The following is a 14,561-nucleotide window of genomic DNA, read 5'->3' on the forward strand; positions in this document are numbered from 1 at the left end:
AAGCACAGTCACGGTAGAATATGCAGTTTCACAAAGATATGTGGTGGAAAAACAAAGAAGAAACCTCACTGCTATTTCATGTAAATTTGGATATTCATTTTTCATTCTTATCCAGAATTTCGAATTACTCGCAGTATTAAAAGTACTTTAAGTCCTTTGTCCGATGATACTCGTAATTCAATTAGTTGAAGGTTTCCTTCATGGGAAAGGGCTGTCTCTTTGTGTTCAACAAAAGGGTTCACAATCCACATATTTTACCTCCGGGGATCCTCATGTTCGGGATAATATTTTTCAAACGACAACAACATCTTCAAGTTGGCTGCAATAATATTTGAAACTGAATTCTGTGAATATAAATCATCTGCTTCCATGATATAATCTGAGTACGACTGATACATTTCATTGCTTCCTTCTGAAATCATATTAAGCCAGAAGAAAGCAGTGTTCTGTGATTTGGCACCGTGTGTATGTGGTGTTAACCGATGTTTCGGAGGAACGCTTTTACCGGTTCTCACGGTCTCTTCGCTTGCGGATTTCTTATATTTTTCCTTCTACCCTGAAGATGGAGGCGATACGTTCCTCCGAAACGTCGGTTAACACCACATATACACGGTGCCAAATCCCAGAAGACTGCTTTCTTCATAGTCAGCGCCGTGAAAGCCTCAAATCTTACATATTAAGCCAGAGTTTGAGTTTCTTTTTGAATGATTCGATCTTGTTCCACGCATTAAGTACTGCTGTATCTGGACCTTGAAATTTTAAATTCAACTCGTTCATGTAAGAAAACATGTCGCTGAGATACTTCCATGTTTAAAAATATGCGGCTTGATCACTGACATTTGCTACACAGATTTAGGTCTTCTGTGTCTGAGCATCTCGACACAAATATTATTGTCCTCAGAATATTTCCACTATAAAATATTTATTCATGAAAAATGCTTAGAAAATAAAAATGACAAATTCCAGAAGAGCCTCTCGCGGCCCAGTATAATTGATTCCGGGGCCTACTACTGGGCCGCGGCCCGGCGGTTGAGAAGCACTGAATGTGGGACCCTCAGCGTCTCACAACCCCATGGGCCTTCACGGCCTCTTACAAGGATAGCTTTACGTTTTACTTACCAATATTCAGTGTGCTAAGACGAAATTTCACCAAGGAACCCCGATTCTGGGTCAGTTCGGTCGGTGTGGACTGTTCATTATGAGTTTTCCTAAGAACAATTTTGACATTCTTTTCGATCTCGTTTTTCCAAGTGGCCGCAAAAAACTGGTTTCGCCCAAAATACTTTGTTTCTCTTTTTGCCTTCCTTATCTAGTATACATGCTCCATAAAGGATTGGAAAACGCTGCCTGCTAAAATCCGACCTTGTCTACACGTTAATTAAACCCGGGGTAAGACATGGCTGGTTTATTTCCATGACGAACACAGGACTTTCGAGAATAATGGGAACATGACCTTTGCTTTGTGTCTGTGAACACTGAAAGCTGTCAGAAGTGTGCGTGTGTGTTGTGCCCTGTAGTAAAGGGAACAAACGACGCACTGTAAAGGCGCGTCCACATTACTCGTGCTCGCCAGGCTGGTGTTCGTCGGGAGACTCGTCTGGCTTTTACTTATGCTCGTAAATGTTTGTCCACACTATTTCAATTGCTCGCCAGGCTTCGGCGCGTGAGGATCCATATATTTACTTGTAGTTTGTATAGGCTGTAGTCGTATTTTAATTAACTGGCTTTATTTTTTAAATTAAAAATTTAAAATTTCCTTGTCTCGTGACTTGTCATATCGTCCACATTACTCGCGAGCATAGCGAGTCACACGAGCACGAACACGAGTAATTTGGACGCGTCTTAGTGTGTATCTTCACCACAGCGGTCTACATTTAAGCTCGGACATGACCATTCTGATCGTCCTTGTCTTAAAACGACACACAAACACAAGAACTGTCTTAAAAATATGAGGACGGTTCGGCCATCAACATCAAACGACAGCTAAATCTGAAGATGCTACGTTCTTTAGTATTTTATGTGACAGATATTGTGTTTGTTGGCTTCTTGCAGGATGCAGTAAAATTTTACTGGCTAAGAGGAAGTTTATTGCAGACACAAATAGAGCGTACCGTTCAACTTATTTCGTATTTCGGTGATGCCTGGGAAGTAATCCATCGAAAATATTCTTGTTTCATATTTGCCATAGCCTGCAGGGCCAGTATAAGCCCTATTCCACAGAGATGAAGTCGGACTCTATCGATTTTCTTACAAGCAGCCCATCCTGCCATAAATGTACAATGTATATGTATGTTTATAACGTAAGATATAGACCCCATTAAAGTCTGCTGAATTTATTTGAAACAGTTTTGATTTCTGGATATTGAACGAAATTCAGGGAAGAGTAGTTGCTTGGGCATTGCGAATAGATTTCGACTCATCTGCAACAGAAACTAAATTGACTATTGATTCTCGTTTGTGTTTCTCCTGTTGCTGAAGAAAATGCCATGATTACATATGTAACTAGTAACTGATTTTGCTAATCTGAGCTACATTTATGGAAAGATATTGACCCAGTAAGTTCATATACGCCTGTAGGTCTACAATATCAATTCAGGATGTAAATATTATACATAATGTATATATACATAGAAATATAAAAGTACACAAATATACATAATATTGTACCTTGCTTCACGCGAATGGCAATGATTTGCGGAAAGTAATTATTTGAAGCACCAGTTTCTTCTAAATAGTATTTACTAATTCCGTTCGTACCTCACAGGCAACACATTGCGTCTCCGCTACAAAGACCAACCAGTTAATGCACTTTAGGGAAATATTGGCTGTTTAGTATGAGAATTGTGCGAAACATAAAAATACACTCTGTTGGCAAAATGCATAATTATATAATGTTAAAGAAGGTGGTCCGTATAGTAACCACTGTGCAATGAAGGGGTGAACGGTAACTAATGACGATCGTTGAAATAAATGTATGCCTGAAGAAAGCAGTCTTCTGGGATTTGGAACCGTGTATATGTGGTGTTAACCGATGTTTAGGAGGAACGTATCGCCTCCATCTTCAGGGTAGAAAGAAAAATATAAGAAATCCGCAAGCGAAGAGACCGTGAGAACCGGTAAAAGCAGACTGGTTCCTCAGAAACGTCGATTAACACCACATATACACGGTGCCAAATCCCAGAAGACTGCTTTCTTCATAGTCACGGCCGTGGAAGCCTCAAATCTTATATAAATGTATGCCTATTTGTGGTAGATATCCTATACCAAATGTACTTTCACTTGTAGATGGAGTCTGGATTGGATTTATTGGCACATTATACACACAACTAGGAACTACAGGCAATTACAGCGTTACCGCTGATCTACACATTTTACAGTTCACCACTGTACACACACTAGGGTTGTCAGTCTTCACTAAACGTATCCAGGCAACGGATTCATAACCGTCTCACTGTCACTTGGAATCACACATGAAATCTAATTCCCTTCTTGCCATTATTCTCAATCATCTTCAACTGCCGACTCTCTCAATTCCCTGCTGCAACTCTCAACTCCGAAGACTCGACTCAGTTCTAATCCTGGTTGCTTGAGATCCTCGTTAAATTGCCTCGGGGCGGCCCCACAGAAAGCACCGTTTCCTAATAATTCCTCTATTGTTAGAGAGATGTGTTTACCTCGCCGTTGCATAGACGCGGAAGTCATTCGATTGTTGCTTGCTTATTCGTTACCGCGGAAATATGTTTACCGAGAAGTTGCCTCCTCTGATTTCACTGTTTCGGCTTTCAGGCGTCATGTCACAGTACGTAAGTGAGCTGAAACTTTTTATGATAATTTTCATCGCCAATATGTGGGTATCAAGTTCATAGAATCGTATAAAATCGGAGAAAACACATTTTAGAGAAAAGCATGCTCCAAATTATTGTAGGCATGTTCATTTCTATTTCTGTTATATTCTCTTAACTTCGTTTCAACATCTGTAATATGCATCTGCTTAGGACAATTGAAATCTGTCAATGATTCGCGCCGTCTCTGCTGCTGGTTGCCGTGTCTAGTGTGGAGATGCATAAAATTGATCTTGCCACGGCTGTCAGGAAGCGTCTGTCGGAATTATTCAAAGTATCCGTTGTCTGTATTGAAATTCTGTTAACAATTCAATTCCTTATCAATGTTAATTCTCTCTCTCTTTCATAGTATAATGGAAGTATTGTAATTACAAAAGAGAAAAGAAAAGCATTTCAGATTCGATTTAATATATGTCTTAGAACATCAGATTTATGAGAATTTGTCCGAATTAATTGATAATTAATTGATTGATTAATTAATTAACTGATAACTGATTAATTTACTGATATTTTGGCATGCCTGTATGTAGAGCACATGCCCAGTCATTGCTAATAATTAATAATTATTTAACAGTGTTTTAAGGGCGGCATTTTCCTCGCGAAAATCTTCGGCCCGCGGTCGCTGTTCCCGAGTGCCACATGGTCTAGTGTAACTCAGTTTTGCTGTAGACGTGACGTATGAAGCGTCAGAGGATCATCCATTCTCCTTGCATAGCAACGGGCTGAGTTGGTAATATATAGCCTCTGGGAGAAGCTCTTGTAATAATTCAAAGGTATAATTAGTTTGGGAAGGGTAGGGATGGCACCTGTTTGTGGTGGTACCTGACTTCTGCCGTCTTGAGGGACAAATCAGCATCAATATTGGAAGTTGAGGCTCAGATGTTAATGGCGATGACAGGCCACACACTGTGTCAAGATTAGACAACACTCTACTGGTTTCTTTGAGGTTTCTTTATAAGCGATTTTCCTGCTCTTTGTACCTGGTTATAATAGACATACTTGATAGCCATTAACGTCGCCTACGTCACGAGAAAGGGTGGACGTCTGACAGCATTATTAAAGTATGACAGTGGATTTGTGCTTGAATCTCGAAATGCCAATTCATGTGAAGTTATAATTAAATCCGTCACTCTTGGTCTACTTCCGCCTTGAGGACTCAGTGAGAGCGAAGGAAGTCATCTCTTCCTCCCTTATTACACAAACCATGCATGGACCTACACTCCTGAAAGTAGGTTCATGTGACTGTGTTTTTGCCATGCCTGGAGAAATTGCTGAAAAACATTTTCAGTTAAGTATTTCAAAATGTTCCCGTCGTTTCGTTCTGAATATCTCCAACAAGACTGGAAATGAGGACCTTGCAATTGAATTTTCAGTTCTGGGAACATGTACGAATACAAGTAGCATTGGTCAGGATGAGACGCGTACGATGACTGTCCTGATCTATAGCCACTGCCTCACGGAATCACCTCTGTCCGAAAGGGTATGGTTATGTTGACAGTTCCACTTTCCTGCCAAAGATCCTCTCTCCGTGTCTCTCTCTTTGCGGATTCGCTCCCAGAAAATGAAGGAGGAATAATAATTGAGTGCTATATAGGAAAAATTATCAGTTTATTTAATATCAAGAAAAAACATCAGGCCTGTTATATCAATGGATTTTGATGTGTCTCCTTCATTCTATTTGAGTATTCCTGATCTATTTTTAACTTTCGTGCTGTATTTCTGGGTAGTGCTGGAAGACCGAAGGGGCACGAGGTAACGTGGTTGAGGCACTATGCTACAAGCCGGAAGGTCGCGGGTTCGATTCTCCGTGATATTATAGAATTTTTAATTGACCTAAGCCTTCCAGCCGCACTTTGGCCCTGCGGTTGACTCAGCCTCTCACACAAATAAGTGCCAGGAATATTCCTGGGGGTAAAGGGTGACCGGCGCATAAGGTTGACAATCTTACCGTCATCTGTGAGCCGATTGTGTAGGAACTTTTGGAACCTCGGCATCTCACAAACCTATGGCCCTCCAGGGCCTGTTAAAGGGATCACTCACTCACTCACTCATTCACTCACTCACTCACTCACTCACGGAGCTGAGTCCTTCTGGAGGAGCCGTTAATTCTGCAGCTACTGAAGAATTTCCCAGCATCTTATGGAACCCGAAGGTTCATTACCTTGTTCACAAGACCCCTCCACTGGTCCCTATCCTGAGGCACATCAAGCCAATCCATAACATCACATCCTATCTCTCTAAGAACCATTTTAATATTGTCCACCCACCTCCGTCTTGGTCTTCTTAGTGGTCTCTCTCCTTCTGGCTTTCCCACCAATATCCTATTATATATTTCTCTTCTGCCTCGTTTGTGCTACATGCCATGCCCATCTAATCCTCCTTGACTTGATCATTCTAATTACACTTGAAGAAGCGTACAAGTTAAGAAGCTCCTCATTATGCAGTTTTCTCAAGTCTCGGAATTTCATCTTTCTTCGGTCTAAATATTCTCTTCAACATCCTTAATTTACTTTTACTGGAAGACCGAACGTTCATTATCGGTTACAGTATTATCCTAAATTTGCACTTTTAAGACAGACTTTAAATTGAGTTTCAAGCACTTTCACGCAATTTCTACTTTATCTTTGGCAATAACCCTATTATATCCGGCTGTATACCCATATTTACTTCAAACTCCTACTTTCGTTGCTCTGCCACTAGCACCAAGCTGAACAGAGAACTCTGCCTACCTATATAGTTCTGAGTCCTCATATTTTATTTAGAACCTACTTGCCTGTAATAGGATTTGTATGTGGCGCCTAGTGAGAGACTATACGAGGTTGCAATCTTGCTACGCTTGCTTCTGGACCTGACTGGCATACTTTGTAGTACTAGGGATCAGCAGCGCATCCTTGCGACTTGGAGACACCGCGAACAACCTCCTAGTCTCCGCTTATCACTTGAAACGAACACACTAAAACCTTAAATTTCGATGTCGCCTGTGTGGAATGTGGAGCATACGTAACTGACCGGATGGGTCAACCATTTTTATAAAGTACAGGAAGACGTCAATAAAACTAAACACCAACTAATAAAGGCTTTATTCTTATGGAGACAATTATCTGCGGAGGGCCACGGAAAACGCTGACGGTACGTCTGTCGGGGGCCGAATAGAGCTGATTGGCTTAAATCTTAGCACGTGACGATCTTGCTGTCGCGCTACTGGCATCCATACGCCATCTTGTCTAAATCGTGGCACCGTACTATATAATGAACATCTCAACGCAAAGCTTCAAGTCACATATCTCTAATATTTCCGTGAAAGAAACATTTCACATCATAGTTTCTGTTGTGTCATTAGCCTGTATTGAGGCTAGCCTCCAGACACTTGCCGCCACTGTGAGTTCTAGCTTCACTCATGCGGCTGATTGCCTGATTGTCATTCCGCCTAGGGACGTGGCCCACGCAACAAAGGGTGGCTGATTGCGGTTGATTTCCGCGATCATCCCTTACTCGTCAGAGATTCAGTTACAGCCTCTCACCCACCAGAGAGGTTTTGGGACAAATTGAAGCCCGATTCCGTCACCATTTATATGCATGCCTCCGTTTTATTGTTCTTACAACGCCAAGGCGAAAATCGAGTGTTGATAGATAAAGTGAATCGATACTTTCTTAGAGCTGACAGCACCTTCAGATTTTCTTTAGCTTCAGAAATTTATATAACTTCCTCTTGTAGGACTAGTCATCACAGATGCGATTATGGCTTTTATTTCTATCGCGTTGCTTATTGTTTGTCATTTATAGTGTCACGACTTAGGGCTGCATGTGAAGTACAAAAGGGATTTGGATTGGATGAACTGGATTTATCGACGTCTTGTACACACAGCGCATAACTGCAATTTATTATAAAGCTATCGCTATTTCCACACTTTACAATTCACTCTTAAACACACTAGTGTCCTCAGTCTTCACTAGTCGTATCCTGGCAACGGATTTATAACAGTTTCACTGTAATCTCGAATCACACATAAAGTCTTCTTTGCAAAGCCTGATTCTTTTCTTGCCATTACTTCTCAATTCTCTGCTGCAACTGACAGCTCTGGAACTCGATTCATTTCTCTGCTGCAACTGCCATCTCTTCTCTCTTCGCGGAGCTCATCTCTGGACTGCCATTCCAAGTCCAAGCCCAAGTCACATTGCGGCTGACGGTCAGTCAGTCAGTAAGTCTTGGTGTCGAGCCGCATCTGGGACTCATGACCAGATATTTATTACTCTTTGACAGTTACGGTCTTGTTTTTGTGGGGCGCCCTCTCTGGCAAGAGGACGGGTCTGTCTTTTGTATATGCTGCTGGACTGCCATTCTCAATTGACTCAATATAACCACTTTGCACGGACCGAATAGAAACACTGTTTCCAACAATACCCATATTGTTACTTTTACCAATCCGTTGCTTAGAAACGGTTCGTCTATTGTTGCATGCATGTATATTTCCACGGGAACCTGTTTACCACTGTTGCCTAGCAATGAACTATTCCTGGTTTCGGGCGTCATGTCACAGTACACAGTAAGTTCTCGATATAACGGACTAATAGGGGGACAGGGTTTCCGTTATTGCCGATGTCCGCCATTACAGAGTGAAGGGCTATTCACTGAAGTACACCATAGGATACAATTGGATAGGGTAGGATTGCAAATACACGCAATAAACATATAAACGCACAATGTGGTTATGTAAAGGTCTTCATATTGGGTTCTTCTTTTATTTTAAATAGTTTTCAAACTGCAAAACCTTTTAAGTTTCTGAACATTTCTAAAAAAATCACCTTTGCCCACATCAGATCTCGTCCGTCAATCCGAAATCCGTTATATTCGGGTCCCATGTGACATTATATAACGTGAGTTGGTGAGCAACTGGCCATTGCATATTTTAAGGGAAGTCACTGACTTTGGTGTATCAGGCTCTAATCCAGGGCCTCCTGAATACGGAACATGGATGCTGACCACTTGACCATGAAGTTCGCATGACTTTTTTTTAATGATGGATTGTTGGGGGGGGGGAAGTGGTGCGTGAAAGGAATCTCTTGCCGTACCGTCTCAGCACTTGTCTGAAGGGACTGAGAAAATGATGATATGGCTGTGGGTGGCCGTCATGCAGACGGAGAATCGAATCTGGAACATCCCTAATACGAAGCAGTAATTGACGTTCTATTGCTTCTGTCGTTCTGTTCATTTCTGACATCTGCGCAAGAGTTTGTGAAAAGTTCTACATGAAACCGTAAAGCCGATAACTCGCTTGGTAGACCGGTAGCGTGATACAGCTCACCGAACGCAAGGAGCGGTGAGTGCCCTGTAATACACAGCCATTGTCTAGTCTTTTTATTATCTCAGAGAATTATAAATGACATTCGTTCACTCTTTTTAGCTTAACACGCAATTCTGTGAAAATGAGCACACGTTTTTTATTGTGTTTTAAGAAAATTATATAAAGCAAATTAATAAAGTGGGCTGCAGACGTACAACTAACTGCTGTTAAAATATCAAATGGACAGTTCCTCGCTCGACCGGTTTGCATCGATATTTCGGTTTTTATCATCGCCGTGGGGAAATCCATTGGCTCTGAGGGGCTTATACTGCAGGAAAACCAGCCATCCTTCAATTAGCTGACTGGAGACCTTACAGTGGAAATGGCTATTTGCCGGGCCGCGTATAGGTGTCTTGAATCGGAGGGTTCAAGGTAAGAAGCCAGGCAGGTTAAAGTTTTCATAGACATTTACTTTTAAATGGTGTGGTTAGAAGATTGAACTCTGGTAATGCTAGCTACCATTCAGCCCAGAACCTTTTGTCTTCTCGTATGCTGGCTAAAACCGTAACAAAATATACAGAAGTATAATTTTGCTCGTGGTTCTGTATGGGTGTGAAACTTGGTCTTTGACTTTAAGGGAGGAACATAGACTGAGGGTGTTTGAGAGCATGGTGTTGAGAATATTTGGGTCGAAGAGAGATGAAGTGAGAAGATTTTGGAGAAAACTGCATAATTAGGAGCTTCGTAACTTGTACTATATTCCAAGTATAATTAGAATGATCAAGTCAAGGAGTATGAGAGGGGCATGGCATCTAGCACGAATGAGGGATAGGAGGAATACATATAGGATATTGGTGGGAAAACCAGAAGGAAGGAGACCACTGGGAAGGCCAAGGCATAGGTGGGTGGACAATGTTAAATTGGATCTTAGAGAGACAGACTGGGATGGTGTGGATTGGATTGATCTGGCTCAAGATAGAGACCAGTGGAGGGCTCTTGTGAACACGATAATGAACTTTCGGGTTCCATAAAATGCTGGGTAGTTCTTGAGTGGCTGCGCAATTGGTAGCTTCTCAAGAAGGGCTCAGCTCCATGAGCTCCATGAGTGAGTGAGTGGTTAGCCATCCTAGTCGAGTACCTCAGTCTTTCATAGTTCTTATAGCCTTTAGCCACATTAAACAAAAATAATATCGTCAGCGAACATAATTAGTGCCTCTCCCTGGATTCGAATCTTACATCTCATAAATACAAATCAGTACATTATCGCTGTGCTATTTGTGCTGAAATTTGTCGATGAGCATGTTAGTTGTGCTGTATGGTTTGAGGAACCTCTATAGCATTTAGTGTGTACATATGATGAAATGTGAACAAAGTGGAAACAGCTGCCCTATTATCCCAACCTTCTCTCATGGAATACACAAAACCTAATAGTCACTGACACGACGGAGACCTTCCGTCCTAAACTAGTCAGCCTTCATAAATAATGCGTTGACAAAATGTGGGTTCATTTTAACAAATTTTCCAGTGTCGCCTTAATGACATTAAGTGTATTTTTTCTTTTTTAGGCGTTTGAACAACAATCGTCTACGTCACATTCCCGACATGCTCTTCGGCAACATGCCCAACCTCCTTCGGCTGTAAGTACACTGTTTACATTTACCAGTCTGGCAATCTCCTGCTCTGTTGTTCGGCACTTTCACTGTTCATAGGAGATCCACAGTCGAGATGTCAGTGTAGTATCACGTCTCACAGTAGTGATCTCTGAAACCGAAGAGCGTGTTTCCAACATTTGGAGAAATAATATTGTTTTGTGTTTTTGTTTGAGGTTATACTGAGTGATTTTCTTGTAATACTTAATCCTTTAAAGAGAATTTCTTAAAAATTATATATAAAAATTCAGTTCATACCTGACAGGAAACACCTTACGTCTCGGCTACAAAGACTACCCAGTTAATGTTGTTTATGGAAAAAATAACACTCAGATACACTCTGCGCAGAAAGCAGTTGGTACGTAGAGAACCACTGGGCTTTAACAGGCTTAGTAATGAAGGAAATATTATACTCTGTGTATGTCTCATGTATTATGATACTCGTAGCTAATAGAATAACTGAATGGTCAGCAAAATTTCATTCCAGTTGAATTCTAAACTCCACAATCTCTCGGATGATCAAGATATTGTCCTGTTTTTGTGAAACCCCGGATATTTATTACAGTGCACATTAGGGACTGCTGCTGGTCCCAATCCTGAGCCAGTTGAATGTAGCCCATGCTGTCCCCGCACAATTTTTGAATTCATTTTGACGATATTCTCTCATCTTAATCAAGGTCTTGTAGATAGTCTCTTTCATTAAGCATTTCTAAATACATTTCTATATGCATAATAAGGCCAGTCAAGCATAAGACATGAAAGAGACGTAAATATTATGTAGTTAGCTGCTTTGTTAACTTGCCAATGAATGAGTTGCTTACTTCATTGCTTAGTTTGCTTGCATTACTCTCGAGTCACCGTCGCGTCTTTCAGAGTAAATTTAGTTTGTATTTTACGAGGATCAGAATGGAGAATTTGCTTGGGAAAAGGAATTTTCTGGGTTTAGTCTCTCCGTCCTTAGACTTCACTTCCGTATGCCATACCTGACACTTGTTCTCATGGGCAGTGTGGCACTTCATCGTACAACAGTGCCTATAGTGCCACTTGTAATCGTAAAAGCAGTTGCTGACACCAGGCTTTACTCGGACAGTTTGTGTGTGTGAGTGAAGTGAGTTGGGGGGCGGTGGATTTGTGTAATTTTACGCCGCTGAATCATTGTTCTCTTGTTTAATGTGTCTCTAGTAAATGTTTATGCATAGAAGGGGCCACTGCCTCAGTCTATTGAGAGATGCTTTAGAATTTCTCGGTTTATCACCGGTTTCAGGATTATCACATAACCAGTCGACTCTATCCATCAATATCTGTCTATCTGTATGTCTGTCTTGTCTCCCTATCTGTCTGTCTATCTATCTATCTATCTATCTATCTGTCTGTCTGCCTGTCTATCTATCTATCTATCTCGTATCTGTCTGTCTGTCTCTGTCGCCCTCTTTATTACCTTTCTTTCTGGGTGGTACAGCTTAATTCTTCCGTCTCTATGGCACACACCTCTTCTCACAGGAAGTACGAGTATTGATACACAGCCATGTGGATAGAAAGCGATGAATACTTTCCGTATTATCGTCGCCTTTTCTCTCCCTTTCCGTGCTGAACATTTTCCATATGTAGATCCAGTTTTATATCAATTTTCATTCTATATTTTCTGGTCCAGAAAACATTTCCGATAAAGATAGATTTCCATTTCAGATAAAGTTAACACTGCTAGCCTCGTAAAGTAAATAGTGCCGTTTATTTGGACGCAGGAGTCATTAAATTCCTACGATAACTTATTTAATGCTTGTCGTCTAGGAGGTTTAGGGTTCCAGCCCCTTCATAGTTCTACATTGACGTGTTTCCTTGCAGCGCATTTACCCAAACTGTTACAGCGATAGCCACGAAATACCAGGGTGCGCCACTGCCTAGCACTCAGCTCTTCAGAAGACGAGACTTAGGACTAGAGATGCGACACAAGAATTCCTTTGCAACGAAAGAAGTAGCAGTGTCGCGGGCCTACAGCCACCTAGGAGCTGTCCAGATTGGGCCCGGAATGTATTCGAAATTCCACCCCTTCTTGTGCTGTTTAAAGGCGTGTTTCGGGTAGTTGCTAGGGGATGGACCCCACTAGAATCTGAGGAATGCAATCTAATTTTCCGGGTGAGAACATGACAATCAGTGGACAGCCCGTGAGGGGTGTGTGGGGGAGGGGTTGTTGATGCGCGCTCGTTGCTTACCGAATATTAAACACTTGCCGAGCCCCAGGCATTCTACTGAAGAATTCCCAAACTGAAGATGCAACCTACTGAAGGATTTCCGCAGACAGATGCAGGTTACTGAAGAATTTAAAAATACAATGTAGGATTTTATCAGGCAGCGGTCTTGGACTGTTCATTCACGGGCATTAGGTTCAATTCTTGCTCGGAGCCTGGATATATCCATATATTTCCAATATATGTACAGTCCTTTCAATAAGTATATTCCTTGTCCATGATGTCATACAAGTGATCTGAAGAAAACTGTTATTACACAAATTAATACCGAATTGAAACAGGCCAAATGACGTTAATCCCTTATCGTTGAAGAAAAAGAGAGGTGTTTTTTCTGTAGTTCGGTAAGTGAGAATTTCCAGTGTTTGAAAGTTATGAATTGTGAAAATTTGGCAAACAGTTTATTTCCGCTTATAATTTGGGTCTAATGGGAGGAGTTATTCAGAGCAAAAATGCATGGGAAGTTCTTTCACTTGATTTATATTCTTTTAACAAGCCTTTGTGACTAGAGGAAACCGAAACTCAAATTCGGTTGAAGAAATAATCACGTTACGGGTCATTTAAACCACTGGCATCTGCGAGAGATAACGAGAGGAATTGAAAATATTTCCACATAAATGAAATTTCTGAGTTTAATAAAAACAAAATTCCAATTCGCCATGAACTTAGAAAAGAAAGAGGCCTATAAATTTTGAGAAGAAATTTTTGTTTCAAAAATTGTTACAGGCCTACTTTTGACTGCTTCACAAAGTAGGTCAAGGTATATGAAACAATACTGTGACATGACGCCAGAAAAGCCGGAATAGTGAAATCAGAGGAGACGTCCATTGCTAGGCAGCTGCTTGGGAATTACATTCCCACAGCAACGAATACGCAAGCAGCAATCGAATAACTTCCGTTGCTATGCAACAGCGCTGTAAAGACGCCTTCGTAGCAACAGAGGAAGCGGTGTTTTCCGTGAGTCCGCCTTGAGGCTATATAACGAAGATCTCACGCAACTGAAATTAGAATTGGGTCGAGTTCTGGAGATGAGAGTCGAAGGTAATTGAGAAGAGGTGGCAAGAAAGGAATTAGACCGAGGAAAGAATACCTCATGTATTCTACAGTGACACTGGAACTTATAAATTTGTTGCCAGGATACGGCTTATGAAGACTGAGAACCTTAATGTGTGTAACGGTGAACTCTAAGTGTGTATATCAGCGATAGCGCTGTAATTTCCTGTAGTTCCGAGTTGGATGGAAGTGAGCGTTCAGCTTCAGGTTCCAGCCGCCTTATCGTCGTTGGAATTATCTAGAGTGAAATCGGATTATTAATTATATTATACTATGAAGAAAGCAGTCTTCTGGGATTTGGCACCGCGTATATGTGGTGTTAACCGACGTTTCGGAGGAACGTATCGCCTGCAGTCTGCTTTTACCGGTTCTCACGGTCTCTCCGCTTGCAGATTTCTTATATATTTTTTCTTCTACCCTGAAGATGGAGGCGATACGTTCCTCAGAAACGTCGGTTAACACCACATATACGCGGTGCCAGATCCCAGAAGA

The 14,561-nt window shown here is 41.4% G+C and overlaps 1 protein-coding gene across 4 annotated transcripts in view; it reads left to right on the plus strand.

Moving 5' to 3' along the window:
• Nucleotides 1-14,561, plus strand: part of LOC111866833 (protein slit) — a 635,722-nt gene that overhangs the window by 387,555 nt on the left and 233,606 nt on the right. For all 4 annotated transcript variants that reach the window (XM_023856131.2, XM_023856134.2, XM_023856132.2 and 1 more), the window contains exon 4: nucleotides 10,690-10,761. In XM_023856131.2, the coding sequence (XP_023711899.1) occupies nucleotides 10,690-10,761 (72 nt within the window). The remainder of the gene's footprint in view (nucleotides 1-10,689; nucleotides 10,762-14,561) is intronic.

This window comes from Cryptotermes secundus, unplaced genomic scaffold (assembly GCF_002891405.2).
Source record: "Cryptotermes secundus unplaced genomic scaffold, Csec_1.0 scaffold533, whole genome shotgun sequence".
Lineage (NCBI taxonomy): Eukaryota > Metazoa > Arthropoda > Insecta > Blattodea > Kalotermitidae > Cryptotermes > Cryptotermes secundus.